Source organism: Pseudorasbora parva, chromosome 2 (assembly GCF_024679245.1).
Source record: "Pseudorasbora parva isolate DD20220531a chromosome 2, ASM2467924v1, whole genome shotgun sequence".
Taxonomy (NCBI): domain Eukaryota; kingdom Metazoa; phylum Chordata; class Actinopteri; order Cypriniformes; family Gobionidae; genus Pseudorasbora; species Pseudorasbora parva.
The window spans coordinates 51,333,967-51,360,179 of record NC_090173.1 but is presented as its reverse complement, the minus strand read 5'-3'; the positions used below and the strand labels follow the sequence as shown (position 1 = coordinate 51,360,179).

General features: G+C 39.4%; 3 protein-coding genes across 3 annotated transcripts; 2 read left to right on the top strand and 1 right to left on the bottom strand.

Annotated features, from left to right (window-relative positions):
- The first annotated feature begins 1,903 nt into the window (after window positions 1-1,903).
- Window positions 1,904-7,808, top strand: LOC137055360 (uncharacterized). Its single transcript, XM_067429087.1, has 11 exons — window positions 1,904-2,895; window positions 2,973-3,081; window positions 3,479-3,665; window positions 5,329-5,596; window positions 5,677-5,854; window positions 5,986-6,062; window positions 6,204-6,384; window positions 6,482-6,730; window positions 6,847-7,018; window positions 7,104-7,252; window positions 7,353-7,808. Exons 1-11 carry the CDS (start codon window positions 2,611-2,613, stop codon window positions 7,538-7,540), a joined length of 2,043 nt encoding a protein of 680 aa, XP_067285188.1. The 5' UTR covers window positions 1,904-2,610; the 3' UTR covers window positions 7,541-7,808.
- Window positions 7,809-9,177: 1,369 nt separating this feature from the next.
- snu13a (SNU13 homolog, small nuclear ribonucleoprotein a (U4/U6.U5)) lies at window positions 9,178-11,353 on the bottom strand. Its single transcript, XM_067429079.1, has 3 exons — window positions 11,192-11,353; window positions 9,724-9,844; window positions 9,178-9,582 (listed from the first exon to the last, which is right to left on the bottom strand). Exons 1-3 carry the CDS (start codon window positions 11,192-11,194, stop codon window positions 9,320-9,322), a joined length of 387 nt encoding a protein of 128 aa, XP_067285180.1. The 5' UTR covers window positions 11,195-11,353; the 3' UTR covers window positions 9,178-9,319.
- A 1,468-nt stretch (window positions 11,354-12,821) lies between these two features.
- uqcrc2a (ubiquinol-cytochrome c reductase core protein 2a) lies at window positions 12,822-24,968 on the top strand. The gene is made up of 14 exons (XM_067423891.1): window positions 12,822-12,948; window positions 16,243-16,344; window positions 16,426-16,575; window positions 16,679-16,743; window positions 16,831-16,887; window positions 21,038-21,162; window positions 21,248-21,345; window positions 21,434-21,491; window positions 22,030-22,125; window positions 22,263-22,462; window positions 22,861-22,941; window positions 23,840-23,916; window positions 24,126-24,279; window positions 24,675-24,968. The coding sequence occupies exons 1-14, from the start codon at window positions 12,916-12,918 to the stop codon at window positions 24,756-24,758; spliced, it is 1,380 nt and encodes a 459-aa protein (XP_067279992.1). The 5' UTR covers window positions 12,822-12,915; the 3' UTR covers window positions 24,759-24,968.
- Window positions 24,969-26,213: the final 1,245 nt, after the last annotated feature.

The following is a 26,213-nucleotide window of genomic DNA, read 5'->3' as shown; positions in this document are numbered from 1 at the left end:
ATTAGGTTGAGGAGTTAATGACATCAATTTCATTTTCGGGTGACCTAACCCTTTAAGGGAATAACATAATTTAATATGAAAAAGCGGTGAACTATCCCTTTAAGTGAACTGCAGCAGCAACTTGTTGAATTTTCACATACAGGCAATAAAAAAGTGATTTAAGACTTTTCGATTGGGTAATGCACACATAAACAAATAATGGTAATGGCAACTCTTTGCAATAAGGTTAATTGTAATCTACATTTATCATTTTTATTCATGGAGATAACGAGAAAATGTGCCATGGTTTAGTGGAGGATTTTCTGTCACCTGTGCTGCGTTCCACTTGGTTTGTATTATGCCCTTGACTCGCTAACTTCCCTCCATCTTGTTCACTCAGATGCGCATCATTGCTTACGTTGCATTAGTTTCCATTACTGGCCGAACCATTGCTGTGGACTGAACTGGAACATCCTAAAACCTTGATCACTTAAAATCCACAATGGAGTTGATTTATCTTTTTTTTTCTTCCTTTTTGAATGCAGCATTCTTTATGTAAATATATGTTTGTTTTTTTAATAATTAAAATATCAGAGTTGTTCGTGGTGGTTGCCTGAAATGTACATATGAAGTAGACTCAAAATCAAGGGAGCAAGTGTCTGTCCATATAAACTTCACTTGTCCACTTCACGAAGTGGACTGCACTTCAAAATGGCGACGGGCGTTCCCCTGAGGAGAAGTGCTAAGGGAAGTCCGCAAGTGTGTGTCTAAAAGTGGAGTGGAACGCAGCACTGGTGGAAAACAACAAACACTTAAACATTAAAACAACATGAAATGTCAACTTTAACCAGTGGATGGCAGCAGAGGTCCACTCATTAGCTCATTTGACATTTCCACTCCCCTTTATAGTTCTCTTTTCATGCATTTTGCTCTTGATTTATTATGAATATTTTAACTCGTTTTAGCAAGAGTATTTAAAGCCACAAACCTCATGATTGACAGGAGATTGACGGCTCCTCTGAGTGAAGTTGTCACTGAGGCACTAGCTTCATTTTTTTCAAGAGGAGATTGGAGCTTTAGCTTTAATTTCTAAAATTTCCATAACTGTTTATTTCACATCAACATTATGAATTGTTCTGCATCTGCCAGAGTGTGGGCACGCTTTTGTTATTGCGGCTCTACTTCCTGCTCTCTACTGCACAGACTCCAGTCCCAAAATCATTACTGCGCAGACTCTGCCCCAAATCTGCCAGATGCACCAAATTTCGGACCTGCGGCAGCTTCACTTTTCTTCAGAAGAAGAGAATGAAGTCGCATTGTCCATATTTTGTTATGGCCTATATAGTTTGAACTCAAGAGGATCTCCAGATGTAGGGCTGAATAGAAAAAAGGTATCAATGTGTCTGTCCAGTAACTCATGATAAACCTCAGGCAAACTGCACACTTTGCAGAGAAGCATTTCAGTGTCTCAGACTTAAAGACACATCTGTGCTTCTAAAGGTACAGGCCTTTTGTTTTTGTTTTTAATGGATAATATATGCACATAATATTCCACACATTATCAGAGCTTGGCAGACAGAATTATTCATTTTTTTTTAGACAGACAGGTTAGTTCATAGATTATAGCCTAATTAATGTTATTATTAACTTATCATTTAGCTAGGCTATAGGTCTATTAATCACACATAATACATTATCCTGTCATTCACTTTTGTGTTCAGCAGAACATAGAAGCTCATGTTTGGATCATCATGAGGGCAGAAGCCTAAATTATGGCTGTCCCTTATTTTGCCACACTAATATTCCAGTAAGACTGAGATGGAGAGGAGGAGCGCTGAGGGGAAAAAAACCCTGCCCTCCGTTTCACTTGGAAATACGTCACAGCACTGAAGAAAACTCATTTCAAACTTCCGGTTCACGGGGACTAAAAAACGCGCGCTGCGTCCTAATTCGTTTACTAAATAGGGTGAATTCAGTTTGATTGGGACACTTGTATTCGAAGATAGAATTAGTGTGTCCCAACTCGTTGTATGAGTATTCCAAAGATACCAGGATTGTCTATTATTTCCGGTCAGAATACGAAGTTCAGATCAACGCGCTCTTTCTGATATTGCCCACAGCGAGGATGTGATTAGAACTACAAACGCAGATAAAAAGCCATAAAAAACTACAAACATGACGGATGTGCGAGTCTGACGTTTAAATGAGAGGTTTAGATAAAGGGGTTTGAGTCAATTATCTATTTAACCTGACTAAAATATATTTATTCAATGTTATATCCATATTATATTTCACCTGCAGCAGTACTGAGAACATTTCTAATGATACGTTTGGCCATTAACTTTTAAATGCTTCATTATATTAAAACTGTAAACACATGAGAGTCTGCATTGAAAACCTCAGATCAACGTGGTGCTACATTTCTCTCCAATACGGTAGGAAATTAAACTGAATGTGGAGGATTTTAACTGTGACGACTGACAGGGCAAGTTTAAAGGGGTTTGATATATAAAAGTTCAAAATACAAAACATCCTTGTTGGTCAAAGAAAAGCTAGAAGAAACACGCCTGATTCTGTGGCCCAGCCCACTGACTTGTTGGGCTAAACGTATTGCGCTACCGAGCAATAAACATGCCGAAGATAGCAAGATATTGCGCTGTGCCTGGTTGTGGAAGAACACAGTCGCTGCATAAGCTTCCTTCGGATCCTAATATTAGGAATGAGTGGATGAACTTTATTTTTAATGAAGATCCAGCTCACGTGGGGAAGACATTGCACGTGTGTTCGCTTCATTTCACAGCGGAATCATTTGTTAACAAAACACAGGTTGAGACTGGATTTGCAGACAGATTGAGATTAAAACACAATGCTGTGCCTTCTATATTGAATCCGACAGGAATGGTGCAACACACTTATGTGAGTATATGCGATAGTATTGCATTGTTAAAGATCATTTGTTGATTATGTGTATCATGTATGTCTAACATTCACAGAAAGGTACAACTGTGAAGCATGTGGCTTGTCAAACAGACACACAGCGTTTAACATCACAGGGCACACAGCTGGCGATCAAGACCCTGGGACCAAAATTCAGGAGCAAAGGTGTTTGTTTGTGTGTGTGTGTGTGTGTGTGTGTGTGTGTGTGTGTGTGTGTGTGTGTGTGTGTGTGTGTGCGCTTTTGTGTACACTTATTACTCATGTGAGTGTAGTAGCATCTCTTGTCAACTTTTTAGCACAAATTCACCTATGAAGGTTTGTATTTGGACAAAAAATTCTTTATTTTTGGTTGTGGCCATTCAATGTAATGTAAAGTGTGACAATGTACATACATTGTAATTCCTGTGTGTGTTACTGGTTGATTGTTTGTATTTTTTTATATTTAAATTTCACATATAGGCTTGTTTTAAGTTTTTAAGTCTTGAAGTTAATGTTTTTAGTATATAGCATATGTATTTTAATTTAAAAAAAGAAAAGAAAATCCTGGTCTTTTTTTTTCTAGGAACACAGACACCGTTGTCATGTAAAAGTGAAGGTGTTTCAACCACTACATCAGGGGACACTTTCACATCCTTACAGGATTTTAGTCTAGAACTGGAGGGGGAGGAAAGTGTTTCCTCTGAGGCCTTTGATAGTCAGAACACGACATATGAGCCAGCTGAGTCTGTCACAGAGTCATCTCAATGTCCGTGAGTGAACTTCACCTTCTTTATTCTAATTATAGCCTGTTTAAGACATACAGTGGGCAAAAAAGTATTTAGTCAGCCACTAATTGTGCAAGTTCGCCCACTTAAAAAGATGAGAGAGGCCTGTAATTTTCATCATAGGTACACATCAACTATGAGAGACAGAATGAGAAAATAAAATCCAGAAAATCTCATTGTCTGATTTTTAAAGAATTTATTTGCTATTTATGGTGGAAAATAAGTATTTTGTCTATAACAAATCTCAGTACTTTGTTATATACCCTTTGTTGGCAATGAAAGAGGTCAAACTATTTCTCTAAGTCGTCACAAGGTTTTTACACACTTTTGCTGGTAGTTTGGCCCATTCCTCCATGCAGATCTCCTCTAGAGCAGTGATGTTTTGGGGCTTTAGCTGGGCCTCCAAAGATTTTCTATGGGGTTGACATCTGGAGACTGGCTAGGCCACTCCAGGAAATGCTTCTAACAAAGCCACTCCTTCGTTGCCCAGGCGGTATGTTTGGGATGATTGTCATGCTGAAAGACCCAGCCACATTTCATCTTTAAGGCCCTTGCTGATGGAAGGAGGTTTTTACTTAAAATCTCACGATACATGGCCCCATTCATTCTTTCCTTTACACGGATCAGTCGACCTGGTCCCTTTGCAGAAAAACAGCCCCAAAGCATGATGTTTCCTACCCCATGCTTCACAGTTGGTATGGTACAACTCAGCATTCTTTCTGCTCCAAACACGACAAGTTGAGTTTTTACCAAAAAGTTATATTTTAGTTTCATCTGCCCATATGACATTCTCTCATTTCAAATTTTTGCTCACCATTCTTGTGATCATTTTGACCCCACAGGGTGATATCTTGGCGTGGAGCCCCAGATCAAGGGAGATTATCCGTGATCTTGTATGTTAGCCTGACGTGGTCATACTCAATTCTAGTCAGAATATGAGTCTTTAACTGCTCCATTGGGATGTGATTATGGGGCGTGTTTTAACCCAACCAGGAAAGACATCAATTGGATAGACCTACAACCAATCAGAGCAACGAAGCGACACATAGTAATGCATTGTCAAATGTCAACAGAGTTGAACTGCATTGTGTTGCCAAGTCCGTGTTTTTTCCGCAGGTTGTTTTCTATGTCCACAGGTTGAAGCGACTATTATGTGATATATAGACCCATGAGTGCGAATTTTAGCAAGCAACCTTGCCAAAATAACACACATTTTACCCCCCAAACACCATCTTTCAGTCTTCCCAGCCTGGTGCAGGTCTACAATTTTGTTTCTGGTGTCCTTTGACAGAGTTTGGAGTCTGACTGTTTGAGGTTGTGGACAGGTGTCTTTTATACTGTCATTAATACAGGTAACGAGTGGAGGACAGAGGAGCCTCTTAAAGAAGAAGTTACAGGTCTGTGAGAGCCAGAAATCTTGCTTTTTTATAGGTGACCAAATACTTATTTTCCACCATAATTTTTAAATAAATTCTTTAAAAATCAGATAATGTGATTTTCTGGATTTTGTTTTCTCATTCTGTCTCTAATAGTTGAAGTGTACATATGATTAAAATTACAGGCCTCTCTCATCTAAGTGGGAGAACTTGCACTTGAGAACTTGGTGGCTGTAATTAGTAATTGTTTTTTTTTTCTCTTTCATTTGAAGATGTAGGTCGATAGAAAAGGATGCCAAATACATTGTATTTGAAAAGTGCCTCCTGCAGCTTTTTGAGACCTGCCCCATTTGCACGAGACGCTGTGATGTCCGGGCTCGGAGAAAAGGGACTTTAGTTGCGGTTGATCAATTGTGTCCACATTGCCACTACTTTAGAAAATGGCAGAGCCAGCCTGTTGTTGGCAGCACACCTCTGGGCGACCTCCAGTTATCTGCTGCCGTTTACTTCACTGGGGCATCCTTCTTCAAATTACAAAAGGTGTTTTGAAAGGAAATTCTGAAATTATACAATATAATTAAAGGACTCATTACAACAATTGTTTTGTATTTGGCTTTTAGGTATTCAACACAATGCATGTGAAGATGATTACACACAGCACTTTCCGAAAGCATGCCAGCTTGTATCTGGAGCCTGCAATAATCTACACGTGGAAGAAAGAACAAGAAGAAGTCTTTCGGCAGCTGAGCCACGGGGACAAAGTGATCGCAGGAGGAGGAGTGAGAGTGGACTCAACAGGTAAAGAAGAACTGGGTCAGCTGTGTAGATTCATTACAGTTATATGTGCTTGTGTAGGACTATACTTATTAAAATAATATAATTTATTATAACCATATGTATATGTGATCACGCATACGAATATCTTTCAGGCCACTCAGTAAAGTACGGTACTTATACCTTAATGGACCTTGAGAGTAACCTCATACTGGACATACAGCTCGTGCAGGTGAGAACCAGTACATCAGTCAAACAAAACTCAACTGCACTAATATTAACATTATAACTATAATAACACTATAATAACATTCAGTGCTTGTATGTATGTATGTTATGTTTTAAAAATGTTTTTGCGTATTTCCTAAACTAGAGCAATGAGGTAGCAGGAAGTTCTCGCATGGAAAAGGAGGGACTAAAAAGAAGTCTTGAGCATCTGGAGGCACACGGTGTGAAGCTTGAATGTGTTGTTACAGATCGCCATCCACAGATCCAAACATTTTTGAGGGATCTGAACATAACCCAGTTCTACGACATCTGGCATCTGGAGAAAGGTACCGTCTCCCCTTGATTTCTACATTTTACTCATAATTCCCTGATGTTGAATGATCCGATCATTTCCACCCATCACGTACATGTTATTTTATTCAGGCTTGTCTAAAAAGTTGGAAAAAATCAGCAAAGATAAGGACTGTGAAGTAGTGAAGAAGTGGCAGCAGAGCATAAAAAATCACGTGTTCTGGACCGCAGCAACTTCACACACACATGAGGAGCGAGCGGCAAAATGGAAGTCCCTGATAAACCATATTCAAGACATTCACGTACATGACGACCCATCTTACCCCCAGTGTGAGCATGACATCCGGCAGTCGACTGATCGCAGGAAATGGTTCCAGCCAGGTGTCCACATTATGTTTATTTCTGTAATATTTACCAAATACATTGCCTAACATTTCTAAATCGACAGAAAAATGAACTTTTCTACACAATTGTAATATTTTGTTATTTGGTTACAGGAAGCAAAGCACTTTATGCCGTTGAAAAGATTCTTACAAACGAGAGAATGATGAAAGATATCGAGAAACTCAGCCCTCACTTCCAGACTTCATCTTTGAAATCTTTCCACAGCGTCACTTTACGCTTCGCACCAAAAAAAGTGCTTTATCCTTACCTCGGAAAGTTGTGCAGGTGTGTTTGAAATGATATAAAGATTATATCCTCTATGAAGATGCCTGTAATACCTTTTGTTGATGTTCTGTTGTTTGTATTTCAGACTTTATTTGGCAGGTTTGCATTTCAACGAGAACTCCAATCGTCCTCCGGCTAAAACATCGACTGGAAAGCCAATGTGCGGGCTTCTGTTTCCCAAAGCCAAAAAGAGAAGATACTCAGTGAGGCCGTTAAAGTCACAGGCAACATATTGTACGTTAAAAAATGTGTTGATGTTCACAATAAAGTAACAACAAATTCAAAAACAATACATAACATGCATCATATCTATTGTGCAATTCTATTTGTCCAGGCTATGTCCTCAATCTGATGACATTCCTGTTTGAGAAGGTAATCCCAGACCCTCTTCCCTACATGGAGGAGATCCACAGAATCAAGGTCTCTGAATCGGCCCAGTATGACAGACTCTCCATGGAGGAAGCCGACACAAGGCACGTCTCGCGGTTCAGTCGAGTCAGAAGAGATCTGGATCCTACATAAGTGCCTCCAGCATCTGGAGACTCTTGGAGAATCCGCAGGACAGCACAGGACGGGATCATATCCCTAAACTTCCTGCCCACACAGACCCAGCTCACACACTCCTGTACACTAAGTGCCTGTAGCGCCTGATGTCAAAGACATTGATAAAGTCAGACCAATCTGCTATTTCTGTGAATTGAGGACAAGTTTGTACTTATTTCTATTTTATTGATTTGTAATAAAACTGTTCTTGTGTCAAAGTATTGTTTCCATTTAAACTATTGTATGAAATTTACTTAAATTAAAGGCTAATGTGTTGACTGCTTTACAAAAGTTACTGTATTACTTTAGTGACGTGACATCACATATATCTTACTGTTATATGCCTCCCATAATCAGCTCTGTGAATACACATTAAGGCACTCTATCCATCGAGCGCATTGAAATACATAATACATTTATTATGCATATCTATGGTCAAGCAAATATCAGTTGTAAACTCGTTATTGCGGTGCATTGTGGGATTGAATGAGTGCACTCAAAAATATCCACTATGGTTTTAACCACCACTGAAAATACCCTCAAACAGTGCCCTATTAAAGGGTATAGGGGGCAATTTCGGACACAGGCAGAGAGTACATACTTTCAGGTCATAGTATAAGTAGGTGATTTAAGACATAGAATCAGAATAAAGCACGGGCACGGGCTGAAGTCTGCTGCTAGTTTCATATGAGTTTTAAGGGCTAAAGCCCTCCTAAAATTGGCCTACAAGTATCTGATTAAAATCAAATGTGTTAAAATGAGTTCATAAACCTAAACAATGAAGTTTATAATTATTAATTCATGTTAACAGATAAATACTGTAATGAATGAATAGCTCAGTTTATTCAGTTAATGCATTACCTAAAATTAACTAATGCTACCTTAATGGTAAAGCAGGTTTCCAAATTCGGTCCTGGAGGGCCACTGTCCTGCAGAGATTACCTCCAACCCCAATTAAACACACCTAGGCCTAGTAAGACACCGATTAGCTAGTTATAGGATTTGGGGTTGGAGCTAAACTCCGCAGGACAGCGGCCCTCCAGGACTGAGTTTGGAGACCCCTGTTGTAAAGTGTTATCGGAATAGGAAATTTGAATATTAGCACAATCTGAAATCCGATTGGATTTTTAGACTGCATACTCTAAAATGCAAAAATAAATATATCAAAGATACGCTAATTAAAAGGAGACAGTAAAGGCATTTATAATGTAAAATATTTTTATTGCAAATAAATTGTTCTTTTTAACGTTTTATTCATCAAAGGATTGCACAAACAAATGAAGCAGCACAGCTGTTCTCAACACTGATAATAATCATAATGTTTCTTGATAATCAGACCATCATATCAGAATGATTTCTGAAGGATCATGTGACAGTAATGATGCTGTTCACAGGAATAAGGAGTTATTTTAAATTGTAATATTTCACAATATTGCTGTATTTTTGATCACGTAAATGCAGCAGTGTTGAGGAAACCTTACTGACCCCAATCTTTAAACCACTGTGTGTTCAATGTACTGTCCCATCAATGAGCATGGAGTCTCTCTTTTATTACTAAGTCTGTCAAATGATTTATAGCTTATTTTCAATGTTTCATATTGTCAAACTGATCACAGAAAAAAAATTACAAAAATAGCAAATGTATTCTTTCAGTAATAAAATACACATGTACTTGTGCTGACCGATGGCAAAATGAGAAGAATTAAAAGAAAAGAAACGCTTTAAACTTAGCAGACAAAACAACCGGAGCTACGAGTCTCAGACCAGCAGTCTCTCGATGGCCGTCTGCACCGACTGGATCTGAGGCCGCAGCTGAGAGCCTTCTTTAATGGTGACGGAGGTGGCGATGACGGGGCGGGACACGCCGCACGCGCGGCCCAAGGCCTGCTTGGAGCGCACAAACACGTACGGGACGTTCTTGTCCTCGCACAGCAGAGGCAGGTGAAGGATGATCTCCAGCGGCTCAGCGTCGGCAGCCATCACGATGAACTCCGAAATCCCACGGTTCAGAGTCTTGGTGGCTGAAATTGATCCAAACGGACAAGGGAAAAATACAAATTAGGCATGTCCCGTGCAGCATTGGTCATTTCTAGGACATGTGCAACTGGATGAGTTGCAAAATGCAACCATTTGCTGGAGCCCTTACTGGGTAACTACTGTACCTTCATTGGCTCCTTTCCTCAGTTGTTTGTAATTGGCCGCCTGTTGCACCAGATCCAGGATGGTTTTGGTGAGAGTGGCATCGGCCAGAGGATAAGCTTTAGGATTGACGTCGGACTCGGCCTGGAGGAGAACAGCATTAACCCTTGTGCGCAGTTGAAAACCCCACGACACCTTTTGCAACCTTTTAAAAATAGCTTGTTTTTCTCTCATCAAGCTGTATTATCAACCAAATATTGAATTCAAATGTGTTATCTTTCAATCAGGACAGGCTTCGTATATATTTCTGAATTCTGAAAAAAGAAAGCCTGTAAAATACATATACACTTATTAGGCATAACATTATGACCATTGACAGGTGAAGTGAATAACGCTGATTATCTCATCATCACGGCACCTGTTAGTGGGTGGGATATATTAGGCAGCAAGTGAACATTTTGTTCTAAAGTTTAATGTGTTAGAAGCAGGAACAATGGGCAAGCATAAGAATTTGAGGGAGTTTGACAAGGGTCAATTTGTGATGTCTAGACGACTGGGTCAGAGCATCTCCAAAACTGCAGCTCTTGTGGGGTGTTCCCGGTCTGCAGTGGTCAGTGTCTATTAAAAGTGCTCCAAGGAAGGAACAGTGGAGAACCGGCTACAGGGTCATGGGCGGCTAAGGCTCATTGATGCATGTGGGAGCGAAGGCTGGCCCGTGTGGTCCGATCAAACAGACGAGATACTGGAGCTCAAATTGCTCAAGAAGTTAATGGCGGTTCTGATAGAAAGGTGTCAGAATACACAGAGCATCTCCATTTATTGTGTATGGGGCTGCATAGGTAATGGTGGTTCTGATAGACCACCTTGCAAATCTTGGTGCATCCATGAGCCTAGGCCACCCATTAGCTTGATAAGTCAAGCTAATGGGTGGCCTAGGCTCATGGATGCACGTTTCACTTTCAATATTTGGTGATGATATAGCATAATGAGAGATTTGCAAGGTTTTTCGTAGACTGGTAATTTATTTTCCCCACGGGAACACCACAAGTGTAACAAGGTGGGGGAAACAAATTAGGACATAGTTATACACCCGGTGTGAGCAAAATCATGAAGAAAATCCTCTCCAGCTCAAAGTGCCCTGAACACAACATGGTTAAAACATGTGCCCGCAGGCGTCCTAACAGTTAGATTTATAGTAGTTATTTATTTGCATGTTAAGGGAAGATATGTAACTGGACACGAGAAACATGAGACTCTACTATTGCCGCTAAACACGTGCGATCTGTTGTACATGCGTGTCACACGCGTCAGGATGTGCGCCGGTAAATAGCTATTAAAACACCACGACTTTTTATTTAGAAAGCAAAAGCGCAAACTTGATTATCCAAAAGCAAACAGCAGCACGTGTTGAGGGGACAGTCAGAGATACTAACTTACACATCTTGATAGAGATCATCTAACCACATATGGTTACACCCCCCACATATTTACCATTTCTGCGCGTGTCAGATGTGTGTGTAAACGCGATCGGTCCTCTCAGCGTGTGCAGCTTCACGGAGGACGAACTGAACAGACTCAACGTTACCGGACTTACTTCAGGAGTGATTCGCACGGTGAACTTTCAGTGTGTGTCGCTCCGTGTTGCGTCATCAAAACGAGACGTAAAAGAGGGGGAAACAACACAACTGCATAATAAGGGTACAATCTTTTGATGTCAATTTTTTATTTATTTGTATTTATTTTGGAATTATCGGACTAAAACAGGGTATAATTTGTACTTCAACCCCTTAACTGTCACCCCGTCTTTGAGAATAGACGTGACAATAAATTTAAACGGCTGTGTATCAAGAATGATATGTTTAGTCTGGTTTTAAGGGCAGAATATATATATAAAAAAAAGTGAATAAGTGAGAAGTGAAAGCACTTTAAAAAATTAAAGTATGAAAACGTTATGGAAGTTTAAATTTAATGTAAATTAAATGTACTTTCCTAAATATTTTATTTTATTTTATATACAATATATTTTTACAAAATAATTTTTACTCCAGAATTACTATTAAAACACAGTCATGTCTAAGTTGTGTTCCAATTTTGAAGTTGATATCGCAAAAAACTAAAGTTCAAAAATAACAACCGGTATCATCCACATTTTTTGATGCATTCTCCTGTTACAAATTACTAAATTTTTGTCCAAATATCACTTCTATCACCAAATATCGAACCTTGAGAGCTTTCCGATTATGTGTGTTTTGTCAAGATTAGAAAAGCTTTTGACTATAAAGTAGTTAAAATAAATGTTGTAATATGAAACCGCTTGACTAATGAAATGAGCTGAAACTTACTCAAATAAAGAATATTTAAGAAATACAAAGTCTTCTTTCTCTTTGCCTTTGAATTTGCTTTGCATTTCCGATGTCTTCCGATGTCACAGTCAACTGTTAATCAGACTTGCGGGCGGGGTTTATTGATGTAGGCAATAAGTGTTTGAAAAATGGGAATTTGGGCTATATTTGTAATAAAAACCAAAGTACAATTAATCCATACAATTTGCAATTCCTTTTGAAAATAGTCCACGATATCCTTCCATATTTTTGCTTTTACACATTGATAAGCAGTTTGTGTCCTGTTTAAAATTGCTTATTTCTTTGGATTTAAACATTCTTGGAAAAAAAATGTGTATGTATGTAGCCTAAGTACACAAGTAAACAAAAATTATAACAATGTAGAGGTTTTTGGACATTTTAATCCAAAAATCCTACATATTGTGCCTTTAATGTTATTATGCGTGTCTGTCACTATAAAGGAGCAGAACCTAGAAAGTGAAGCAAAAACGATTGTGGTTTTGTAAATCAGATCAATCTTTCGTTTGCATTTTCCTTGTATATTTTTTAACATCATCAATTTTGTACGTAAAATTAAAAAAAAATACGTTTCATGTCTTTCTTAATTTATATAAGTTATCCAATAAACAAAATGCAGATGTATTTAATTAGTTTCAGAATTATAATTTTTGTTCAGATTTTATTCCCGTTGTTTTGATTTCTTGCTCAAATCAGGTACGTGTTGAATAATTTGTAACGTCTCATTAATATTAAACAGCTTGGCGTTCCGGTGTGTCCATATATGGAGTGCCACCGAGGCGCACTGGATTGTGGGTAGGTTCTCAGATCGGCCATCGCTGTCTTTCGCCGCGGCTGAAGGAGAGGACGGGAGTCATGACGGGTTTCAGAGGTTTCACTCATCTCTCCGTGAGTCCTCTTTCTCTCACACCGCTCGGCTTTCTCCTCGCTGTTTAAAGGTCGTGTTTTAAACGCATAAGCGCTTTTAGGGTCACCCCAAACGAGCCATTACAGTGTTGAGGCTAATGTGGCTAAAGTGTCATTGATGAGCCGGTGTCTGACAGGCAGCAGCTGCTGAAACTTTCCTCTTACATTAATAAACACACGGGTGGACCCAACATATCTCGGGTGTCCTGATAGTGGTGTTTGTTTGTGAATCAGTTGTGCTGCTGTTTAATTTCAGCGATGAAGGTCATCATGACCCATACACACACACTCATACTATACTTTCTGTCACATGTGACCTTTGACCCCGTCTAATCTGTGACCATCATCATCCCAGGATCAGGATGAAACCCACAGATCAAGAACAATATGATGATTTAGCCATGGTTTCACGGGAATACCTTACGGAAGACCTATAGGGATATTAGGGAATTTTAAAATTGTGATTTATAGGTTTAAAAATATATTGAAAATTGACACGTTGGGTATTTGTGACTGTTGTGTCACGCTAAATAAGGGTCATTTTTATGAAATTGAGATTTATACATCATCTGAAAGATGAATAGATAAGCTTTCCATTTGTTTGTTAGGGTAGGACAATATTTGGTCAAGATAGAACTGGAATCTGAGAGTGGAAAAAAAAAATCTAAATATATTCATGGAACATGATCTTTAATTAATATCCTTATGATTTTTGGCATAATAGAAAAACATTTTTTTTATCCATACAATGCTGTTGTTGTCTTTCACCTCTGAGACTTGCTCCAGGGTCACGTCTGTGTAGTATATTGAAGTAATCTACACTGAAGAAATAATGGCTTTTCTATTTTTGTTACACAAAATAACATGCATTTTTAGCTGCACTGTTAAAGGAACACTCCACTTTTTTTGAAAATTGGCTCATTTTCCAAGTCCCTTAAGCCGCCTTTCCACTGCACACGACATTCGGACACGACTGTCGGAGTTTGCCCCCTAGTGGCAGTCGCACGGAAATGTTATTATGATCGTACACGGCAACATGGGAGATATCTTGCGGTCTCATTTGTATACTTCTCTAGAATCATATCGAAACCTTCTCATATACGGTAGACAAAAACATGATGACACACTGCGTCTTTTAAGTGTTTTTATTTATTTATTATCTGATCTGTTCATTCTTCCAACAGCCATAGGACCGGACCAGCCGCCTCAAACTAGTAAACTAGATCACATAAGTTAAATTACTAAGGTGAACTGTGATTCACTCTCTCACACACACACACACACACACACACACACACACACGAGCGGCGCAGCGATCGTTACACAAGAGCCAGACAGCAGCCGCTGACCTATCTAATATCAGCACTAAATAACACCGTTTACTCTTATTCACACACTGAATATAATGATGGTGTTTGTGTGTGTTTCAATTACCGGCTGACCCCGACCCATTCGCAGATTTATTTAGAAAAATATATAATTTAATATTCATCTATTATGCATTTTTAAAAAGGTTGTAAAACAAAATAAAACCTGATAAACAAAAAGAATAATAATTCTCAACTTGCGCACACACTGATTTGATTGGACAACTTTGGAATACATCACATCCGGTCGGCGTGTCGCATACGGTGTAGTCGCTCAAGTTCAAATATTTGAACGCATCCGAAGCTCAAAACGGATCCGTAAATTCCGCATTCGCATATGGTCGGCACCCCACGCAATCCCTGTACGACTCTCCATTGGAAATGAATGACTTCCGGTCCGACGGCGGTCGTTTGTCGTGTGCAGTGGAAAGGCGGCTTTAGAGTTAAACAGTTGAGCTTTACCGTTTTTGAAGTCATTCAGCCGATCTCTCTCTCTCTCTCTCTCTCTCTTTATCTGGCGGTAGCACTTTTAGCATAGCTTAGCATACATCATTGAATCGGATTAGACCATTAGCATCGCACTCAAAAATGACCAAAGACTTCACTATATTTTCTTATTTAAAACTTGACTCTTCTGTAGTTACAGCGTGTACTAAGACCAACGGAAAATGAGAAGTTGCAATTTTTTTAAGACCGCTATAGCTAGGAACAATTTTCTGTGTAATATCACGGTGCTGCCTAACCCATGGTACGGCAGCAACGTTCCCTGATTATTACGCAGGAATGAGAGAATAGTTCCTATCTATAATCGGTCTAAAAATCTAAACTTTTTATTTTCCGTTGGTCTTAGTACACGATGTAACTACAGAATAGTAAAGTTTTAAATTGGAAAATATTATCTTTGAAAAAATGAAGTCTTTGGTCATTTTTGAGTGCGATGCTAATGGTCTAATCCGATTCAATGATGTATGCTAAGCTATGCTAAAAGTGCTACCGCCAGATACAGAGATCGGCTGAATCAATTCAAAAACGGAAAAACACAACTGTTTAACTCTAAGGGACTTGGAAAATGAGCCTATTTTCAAAAAAAGTGGAGTGTTCCTTTAATGTTTTAGTGTAATGTCAGCTCAGTTATATTGATCATATCCCAGTGTGTTTCTGAGTAAATGGGAAGGAGGTGTTCGTGTTTGACGTTCATTAAAGCCGCAAATCCGAAAGATATTATATGCACACAGCGAAGTAGGAAGTCATTTGTTTGAAATTGGCAAATTACATTATAGTCTTAAAGTTACTATGAAATCAAAACTCTTTTTTTTAATGAAACATTGCAGTGTTTATTACAAAAAAATGTATCTGTGCACTTTAATCAAAATCACTTCCTCTCCCTCTTGCAGTGACATCTCGATAATATTTCAAAAGTATGTTTTTTTTTGTGTGTGTGTGTTTTTTTTAAACTGTAATACCCGTAAACTAGTCTCTGATGTGGAAGCGCTTTCTCATTAAAGACAGGGAAAGAGTTAAATGCACATCCACCATTTTTGAAATCTCATTAAAGCAGCAGTCTGTAACTTTTTTAGGGGGGGATTAAAAAATGATATCACCAAGATCAAAATTTGAGCAAGTACATAACCAGCCAGTGTTCAAAATTATCTCCTTACCTTAACCCGATTCACAATGGTAAGCTTGTAATAGTGTTATATTTTGAGTGGTACTGGTGGATTCCTGCGGGAAACTCAATCATGCCGTCATTCATCTTTAGCATCAATCATCAATTCATCAGACTTTTAAAATATTTCAAAACCAAGGTTCAAGTACGACGTAACAAAGCCTCGTTTGAAAGTCCAACTGATTCAAAACCAAAGATTCGTGATGCTGTGTTTGGTTTCCTGACAGTAAGTGTTTTCCACAGAGACGCTGCTACGCTGCCGCCCGGAGGAGCGAGGCGCTGACTGAACCTCTGGTGACCCGAAAGCCTGCAGCAGCCCCAGCCCTCCCGCCACAGGAAGTCCAGGTGAAGGGATTGGACATGCTATAAGCTCTCCGTTCAAATGACCGTACGTGCTTTACTCATGATCACCACGGTTTGCTTTAGGTGTCCAAGCTACCCAGCGGTCTTCTGGTGGCCTCTCTGGAGAACTGCTCCCCCGTCTCTAAAGTCGGCGTGTTCGTGAAAGCCGGCAGCCGCTATGAGACCGCAGAAAACCTGGGCGCCACTCACATGCTGCGATTAGCAGGCAATCTGGTACGCCCGCTCCGTTATCTGAATCTGTGTAAATGACTGTGTGAGTTGATCAGATGTGCAGAGGATCTGTTGTTGGGTAATTAATGCGTGTTGTGTGTTTCAGACCACTAAAGGTGCGTCAGCTTTCAAGATCTGTCGGGGTCTGGAGGCAGCGGGCGCCAGCTTGAGGTCAGCTTTTTATCTATTCATGAGTACTTCCCGCATCTCGCACTATCATTTCTCTCACACTGTCATGTTTCATTTCCTGTTGTTTAGCGTGACGTCTTCGAGGGAGCACATGGTCTATTCTCTGGACTGTCTACGGGATGATTTGTGAGTATCTCTCAGTAGACAGAGGTGAAAGCTTTAAGGCCCTTTAAAAGCAAGGATGGGAACTATTAGGGATGTAATGATACACTGTATAAAGAGATTTTGATAACCCCACCGTAAAATAAAAATGTGACGGTATCGCTATATGATTCATGCTATAGAGCTCAACTTGCTGAATTTATAAGGTATAATTCACTCAAAAATGTAAGTTGTCATGTCCTCATGTCGTTTCAAACCTATAAGAGTTTAATTTAACTTCAAAACATAAATGAAGATATTTAAGAAACCAGAGATAGTTTGTTCTTTTATTTATATATATATATGTATATATCACACAAATAGTCCCCCATTGTATTACTATACATTTTATATTTGTGTAATATAAACTATTTAAAAACATTTTTTTTTTACTATTTCGTATATAAACTATATACTATTTGTGTGTCCTGATAATATAATAACAATAATATATTAAAATTATTAAAAAAACAACTATTTTGGCTTAAAATATTGCAATAAATATTGTATCGTGAGTAGGGCTGTCCTCGACTAAGGATTTAGACAATCGAATGAGAATTGTCGAATCTCTCTATGGTCGACCGATAGTCGAATCATCTGTGTGTGTGTGAATGGGTTGGGAGGGGCACGACACTGTCAGCAGAAGGGTAAAACTATTTTTATTTTCCTTTACACACTGCACACAGCAAACAACTTCTAATAAAGTGACCAAAACTGCCTGCCAACTGACAGACGAACTGACAATGGCTTTCTTATTTAGGTTTAAATAGCCTAAAAGGTAATGTGGTGGATAAACATTAATAAACCGTTTTCTCATAACATGTTAAAGCCGCGATCGAAATACAGAACATCATACAATATATAAAAGAACATTTTGATAAATAATCCTAAAAAAATACCTGCCTAGAGAGGACAAGAACACTTTGAGTGCGTTTATATGCACGTTCTGAAGCCGATTGTGCCTAAAGCGGGTGAAGACGTACGCGAAGCTCAGCCCCGCGCCTCAGGATCTCTCACACCGCCACCTGACGCGCACATTATATACACGCAAGCTCAATTTTGAATTGACTGACAGATGAGCTGCACGAAAGCGCTCTGTGGTGCAGCAGGATTTTAAACTACTTCCCGAGTGGCCGCGGACAGGCGCTGAATGCTGCCGCCGGTGTGTGTACACTCATTGAACGTGTTCTAATTTTAAAGGCGCGGTGCGAAGCTCAGCGCCCCTAAAGGGGTCGCACACCGATGCTCAGCTCAGCGCCGCGACACGTCTTTAGAATATTGAGCACCCCCATACTGCCAAAATGGTATGATCCTCGTTTCATAACACCCGCGAAGGTTCGACTGTGAGATCCGTGGTCGAATCAGGCTCCGCATATCGATGCATCGAATCTTCAACTATTCGGGGTCACCCCTAGTTGTGAGTGAAGTATCGAATCGTGACACGAGTGTATCGTTACACCCCTAGTAACTATAATGATTAAGGTATAGTTTTACAAACCACACCAAGTATAACGCTAACGGCACAGAGAAACAATGTACTTGTCACTTTCACAACAATTTTTTTCCAGTGGATAAAACAAACCTTGTCAGGCAATCAGAAATCCATCATCCTCTTAAGAGCTTGAGCATTTAAAGTGGCAGATGACAAAACCGCAGCACGTGTTTGTAATAAACGGAGCGATATCCTGATCAAATATATATTACAGCTCGTTTGTGTTGATGCACATTAAAGACCCGGTTTCCGCGGGTCTTAAAAAGTTGACCTTCCACAATTTAAGGCCTTGAAAATGTTCAACTGGAACAGAAATTTAATATCATGGTATTAAATTATTGCTCTATGAGTTCTGCGATGCAGAAAATGTGTCTTAAATTTAATATCATGGTATTAAATTATTGCTCTATGACTTCTGCGATGCAGAAAATGTGGACGGAATTGCAGAATCAAGTCATAAAAAAGGAATTTGCTTCATAAATGCGGAATTTGTCAAATTTTGGAAGAATAAATCAAACGAGTAGGTCAGAAAACTTAAAGGGATAGTTCACCCACAAATTAAAATTGTCATCCTTAATGTCGTTCCACACCTGTTAGACTTTCATTCATCATATAAAGCGAGTTTAGTCTGGAATAAACCCCTTGATTCTCATGGATTATTTTTACAGTCTCTTTATACATTTTTTTTTTTTTTTTGAAGTGTCAAAGCGGGAGTTGCTGAGACTGTCAATGGAGAGACAGAAATCTCTCCGATTTCAATAAAAATATCTTCATTTGTGTTCTGAAGATGAGTGAAAGTCTGTCAAATTTAATATAACCATTAAAGCAGAGTTCAGAAATGAACAATAAACTATAAAACAAAAAATAAACCAGATTTCCTAGGGCCTTAAATTTAATGACATCGGCAAAAATCAACATAATTCGATGAAGATGCATTTAATGACATGCAAAATTAAACAATTAAGTCTTGTTTTCTGAGAAATTAAACAAAATTAAGGATGTTTGTGCATAAAAACAAGAACAAATATGTCATTGGGTGCTTTTCTATGCACGTTCTTAAGCCGATTATGCCCAATAAGCCGACAATGAACATGGTCATGTAAACGCGGTAACCCGTTTTCTTTTATCGGAGTAAGGTCATAAACGGCGTAAGCATAATCCGGTCGGGACAGATAGTTTTTGGCCTCTTACTCTGATTTCGCGCTGCATGTAAACGCATTAACCTTCCCTCTTATGGCTTATTGAAGTGCGCATGTGTGATAGGTGACAAACACGTAAACTTGGAGCAGATTTAAACACGTTTTGCATGAAATAAGGACATGTATCACAAACGCAGACTCTTTTAAGACACAGAAAATTGTAAAGATGTGTTCTCATCTCATGCAACAGAAGTAGAAGAGGGTCAGTCTAAACGCTGCATAACAGCATGAGGGATAATATGAGCCGTAAATCTCCCGCTGACGCGGCGCACGCTTTATTTAACTTCACAACTGACGTAACATTGGAAATAGATACGGACATTATTCTTTTTTTGGCGTCACTACAAGGAAATAACCTGGTTTATTAATAAAGTCATGTAAACATGGTTTACTTGCGTTGTCCGTTTACTGGTTTGCATGTAAACGGGGAAAACTGGTTATTTCAATAAGCTGATATTTTGGAGTTATCAGCTTACTGGTGTGCATGTAAACGCACCCAGTGACTTGCATTTGAATGGGGTTGACTTTTATGAACCCATTGGAAGATATTTGTTGTTTTAATCATAAAATCACATGTCAATAGGTTTCTTATCTCAAACTTTAAGCTATTTTTGTATAAATTATTTAAAAAGTTACAGAGATCTGTTGGGAATTGTATGTTCGAACTTTGAAGAGTCCCTAATAAAAGTCTTTGTGAGCTTAGACATTTACATTTAGAGAACTTGATTTACTCCTTAAATTGTCTTTAATTTGTCTTAAATCCTCCTTCACAGAACCTGTAAAACACAGTTAAACCCTGTTAACCACACACTACTGTTAGTTTGTTTTGTTTGTTTTTTACTATTGTAATAAGATTAATTCACTAAAGAATACATTAGCTTTCTCGTTTGTTTATTTCTAAAATAATATTTGTTTCCTGTGAATTTTTTTTTTTTTTTTTTTAAACCTCTGTAAAGTTAGATCTCGGCAACAGCTATGTAGCAATGCTGATAGCTATTAATTTCAAGGTAATGTAACCGTTAAATTGGACTTATTTGGAGAGACGTGCGTAGTGTTTTTTTTTTTATAAGGAGAATTTAAGGCTTTGTGTCAGGAAATAAATACTAAAGTGTGTAAATTTAGTGTAATAACTACTGCAATCTTGTAGTATTCCTGACCCTGTTTTGATGTAAAGTAAATTGAGTCGACTCTGAAAAACCTTGAATCAAACACTCCTGCTGTACACTAGCCTTCTGAAGACAAGTGGTAGGTAAACTCAAATGTGAACTATCCCTTTAAATGTTTGTAGCCGTGAAGTATAATTTAGGTTTAGTAGAATTGGGTTTAAGTCAACTGCAATCTTTAATCTCTAAGTAAATCAGTAGTTTTATTGGTGTGTTTTACTCAAATCCATTTGTAAAATGCAGCAACGGATTGGCAAACGAACGTTGTGTTTTGTGTGCAGAGACGGCGTGATCGAGTACCTGGTCAATGTGACCACTGCTCCTGACTTCAGACCCTGGGAGTTGTCCGAACTCTCGCCGAGGATCAAGATCGACCGGGCCGTTGCGGACCAAAGCCCACAGATAGGTACAGCCGCCGCCGAGAAACCAGTGTGGGAAACCGTCTGATAACATGAGCCTGAGTCTGATGCTGGTGTGCTTTACCTGCACAGGTGTTCTTGAGAAGCTGCATGAGGCTGCGTATAAGAACGCGTTATCCAACTCCCTGTACTGTCCCGAGCACATGGTGGGGAAGATCGGCGTCGATCATGTGAGTGACTGACCGACCGCAGCTCCTCCTCTGTTAGTTAAGCTGAGCCGCTTGCGAACGCTCATCTCTTTCTGCTCTCATCTTTTAGCTGCACCAGTTCTATGCAAATAATTACACCAGTGGCAGGATGGCCCTCGTTGGATTAGGTAAGTCTTTCTCATGAATATAGAAGTCTGCTTGCTTGGAGAAAATTGCGGTTGCTCTCGTTGACATAAAAATACCCTTTTATGTGTTTTATATATTCTTTTTCACCGGAAACGAATCATAAGTAATTACTGCTGATCCACTGCAGAATAGAGTAGATCAATCACAGGAGACTGGACCATCTGACCAATCAGAGCAGAGAAGGCTCTCAGAAAGGAGTTTAGAGAGGCTGAATCCAAACTATAAGACACTGAAAAGAGCTGATGCTGCAATTTTGAGAAAGTTTAAAGGGTTAGTTCACCCAAAAATGAACATTCTGTTACTCACCCTCGAGTTGTTTGACACCCGTAAGACATCCGTTCAACTTCGAAACACAAATGAAGATATTTTAGTTGAAATCCGATGGCTCAGAAAGGCCTTCATTGACACCAATGTCATTTCCTCTCTCAAGACCCATAAAGGAAGCTTTGAAATGGCACAAAATACTGTTGTAGCTGTATAAGTGAATGATGTTGAATCTGTGTTTGTGTGTGTGCGTAGGAGTCAGTCATGCCGCTCTGATGAAGGTGGGAGAGCAGTTCTTCAATGGACACACAGGCGCCGGCGCACCAGGGGCTAAAGCCGTCTACCGCGGCGGTGAGTGAGAATCAACATTATGCTGGCAAATGAGCTTCAGTGTCAGTAATTCCTTCATTATCTTCTCAACAATACCTGCACTGGTGGTTTTGTGTGAAATGTGATCTGGAGATTGAGTGGAGGTTGGTGTGCTGCAGGCGAGCTGCGGGTGCAGAGCGGCGGAGGGCTGGTTCACGCGCTGCTGGCCTGTGAAGGAGCCGGGACAGGGTCCGCCGAGGCCAACGCCTTCAGCCTGCTGCAGAGGCTTTTGGGAGCCGGACCGCACGTCAAGAGGGGATCCAACACCACCAGCAAACTCAGCCAGGGCATCGCCAAGGCCACCGCACAGCCCTTTGATGTGAGTCCTCTGTCATCTCTTCTGCTACATGCTTACACAAGCTCTAGCTACAGTTGAGATGCTGGTGTTTGTAATGGTAAAAAAATGAACTCGGCCAATTTACTGAATAAGAGACAAACATTAGCCAATTATCATTATAAAGGTTTAGTTCTTGCAAGAAAGAGCCGCAGTCAATGTCTGCATCGAGTGTGAACTGAAGACATAACAGAAGTCGCAATCTCTTATACCCCCATTGTCAAAACAATCCCTCTCAGTAGTTTTCCACACATGGCAAGACTGTTAAACAGAAGTTTCCTGCATGGACACGCATATTAGCTCCTGTATGAATACAAACACACCCTAAATAATCAATATTCTTCATCAGTGATTACAATTTTTCCATCACGTTTTCTGCGCAGGCCTCGGCTTTCAGTGCCCCGTACTCGGACTCTGGGCTCTTCGGCATCTATATCATCTCTCAAGCGGACTCGGCCCGTGAGGTGAGTGCTCTGGGAACAGACCGGTTTTTATAGCCACACAGATGCACATTTTCTTCTCTACTCTGAGCATGAATAAGTCATCTGTATGTCATTATGTACCGCGGCCTCATCCCTTTTATCTTCATTTTCACTCTGTACATCACACACATAAAACTGCAACGCACTGTCTCATTTTTGTAAAGGCAATAATAATATTTGCTGGACATAAATACCCTGAAGCTTTTCATCATAGACAGATAGACTTGGTAGACAAACATAGTTAAAGAGAGACTGACATGAAATTTGTTGTATTTTCCACAATTCAAAGACGATGTAATTAAGTCACCCACAGGGTTCAAAAAGTAATTTTCTTATCATGCATGATTGATTTAGAAATGACATTACAGAATTGGTACTGAAATGCTGGTGATGTCATGGTGATTCACACAAATAACTGATTCAGGCAGGAGAGCCACATGCTCCTTTAAAGGTGCAGTGTGTGAATTGTTAGTTGCGAATTGCAACCGTTCACCCGTCCCTTTCGAAGAGCATAGAGAAGCTACGGTGGCCGACACAGGACAAAGATGTCGTCGTCTGAGAAAGCAGAGTCAGACTAGTGCTCTGTAGAGAAGTTTGTCCGTTTAGGGCTACTGTAGAAACATGGCGGTGCAAAATAGCGGCTTCACTGTAAGGGGACCTGTGTTGTGTGAAGATAGAAATGGCTCATACTAAGATAATAAAAACATAATGGTTCATTATGTAAGGTCTTTATACTCCACTGTAAACATAGTTATGTATATTAAATTGCATTTCTGTCAATAGATCATTATAAATATTACACACTGCACCTTTAATGCTGACAGTGAGAGTGATTGACACCTGCATTGATCTCTCTTTTTCTCTCTCTGTGTGTCTGCAGGTGATCAATGCAGCCGTGGCTCAGGTGACGGCTGTGGCTGAAGGAAGACTTACAGAAGATGACCTCACCAGAGCAAAGTGAGTAATAACATCAGCCAGTCAGCGGACCAAATAAAGCACATTGGCAAAGCTTTTACAAATAAGCAGTACCATCTGAACACATACAAATGAAATGCTTGTAATTTCAGGAAATATTTCTGTAGGCTACGGCAGGCTTTTCAGAAATATTCTGTGGTTGGTATATATGAAGGGATGTGTTTTTTTTTTTAATGTGTGTGTGTGTGTAGAAACCAGCTGAAGGCGGATTATCTGATGTCTCTGGAGAGTTCAGAGGGTCTGCTGGAGGAGTTGGGCGTTCAGGTGATCAGCAGCGGCGCCTACAGCTCGCCACAGTCTGTGACGCAGGTCATCGACTCCGTCACCTCTGCCGACGTGGTCAAAGTAAGCCTTTAACCCATGACGAGTCAACCTTTTCTTAATCCTTTGAGTTCGTACTGAGCGTACTGAACTCCTGGCGTAAATAAAACCTACGCAATCGTGTTTGTAAGATGTCCGTAATACACCATTGCTTTGAATCAGATCGAAATTTCAGTTAAATTCAAAATCAGTCTGATTGATAGAGGTCCGATTGTGCCGTCAATCCGATTATAAACTACAATACTGTTCAAAAGTTTGGAGTCGGAAACCTATTCTAAAAGTTTTTATTTTATTTTATTTTTTTAATGATCTAAATAAACAATTATTGTGTCAAATAAAATGGACTATTATCTTACCTGGTGGTTTTTGATAGTGTTTCCACACTTGCTCACGAATGATTATTATTATTTTTTCTACAGGCTGCAAAGAAGTTTGTTGAAAGCAAGAAGACCATGTCAAGTTGTGGACATCTGGCAAACACACCATTTGTTGATGAATTGTGAGGGAACGTCCGAATCTAAAGTGCACACATTGTGCAGCTGCTTATTCAAGTGTAAAAAAATTATTCTTAATCCCTGATTTCTGTTGACTGTTGTTGTTTTTTTTGGTCTGTTCATCATGAAATCTGGTGTACTGAGAGCACAGCCATCAGTTTCCTTCTTTTCCCTCTACGTCTGCTGTACATTCATTAAAGCAAATCTATCAGTCATAAATGCTGCTTGTGTGCTTCATAGTTTCCCTGAAGAGTTTTTGGGATCATGATTTCTGACCCATTGCCCATTTACATCAGTTCTTTCAGTGGCCGCCAGAGGGAGACAATGGGAAAATAAATAAATACAATTTTCATATTTCTGATTTTTGTTTAAGGTTTTTAAAAGAAATGTGTGAGTTATTAAAAGTACAAGACTAAAACAAAAGATGTTTGTTTTGGGCGTGTTAAAAATAATTTGTTCCCGAGGGAAGCAATTTGAGCTCTAGTAGCTCGTCTGTTTGATCGGACCACACGGACCAACCTTCACTCCCCACGTGCATCAATGAGCCTTGGCTGCCCATGACCCTGTGGCCAGTTCTCCACTGTTCCTTCTTTTGATAGATACTGACCACTGCAGACCAGGAACAGCCCACAAGAGCTGCAGTTTTGGAGATGCTCTGACCCAGTCATCGAGCCATTACAATTTGGCCCTTGTCAAAGTTGCTCAAATCCTTACGCTTGCCCATTTTTTTCTGCTTCCAACACATCAACTTTGAAAAGAGAATGTTCACTTGCTGCCTAATCTATCCCACCCACTAACAGAGGTGCTGTGATGGAGATAATCTGTTATTCACTTAATGTTATGCTTGATCGGTGTATATATAACAGGTTTGTGTGTGTATGTATGTATATATGTATAAGTGTGTGTGTGTGTGTGTGTGTGCATATATATATATATATATATATATATATATATATATATATATATATATATATATATACACGCACAAACCTTTGTGAGATGTGATTAATCGATTTGACAGCACTAAAATAAACTAACCTATATAATCAAAAGATAATGAGTTCATAAATAAATATGAAAAGACTGTAAACATTTTCTCATAGCTAGACAAAGTATTGAGTATGTGCCATGAGGTTAACGAAGTATGAACACTAATAATAGTTAATTTACTATAATTTGGCTATTTCCTTTTTCCATAATATGTGAATTATGATTGTTTTTTGAGCCGTGTCCATCCATATACTCATCTGTATGTCTGTAATTCATTCTGTTTAATATCAGTTTGTTTCAGACATTAGCAAATGAGTTGAAATGTAAACATAAGCTGATTAATGTAATTATAGTGCACGAATGCGAAACAACACGCATTTGTATAGCGTTCTCAGGCTTTTGGACCCCGCGCTGCTCATCATTCACAACATAAACAAGTTACGGTCTGTTTCCCTACCGTGCATAAGGCATATA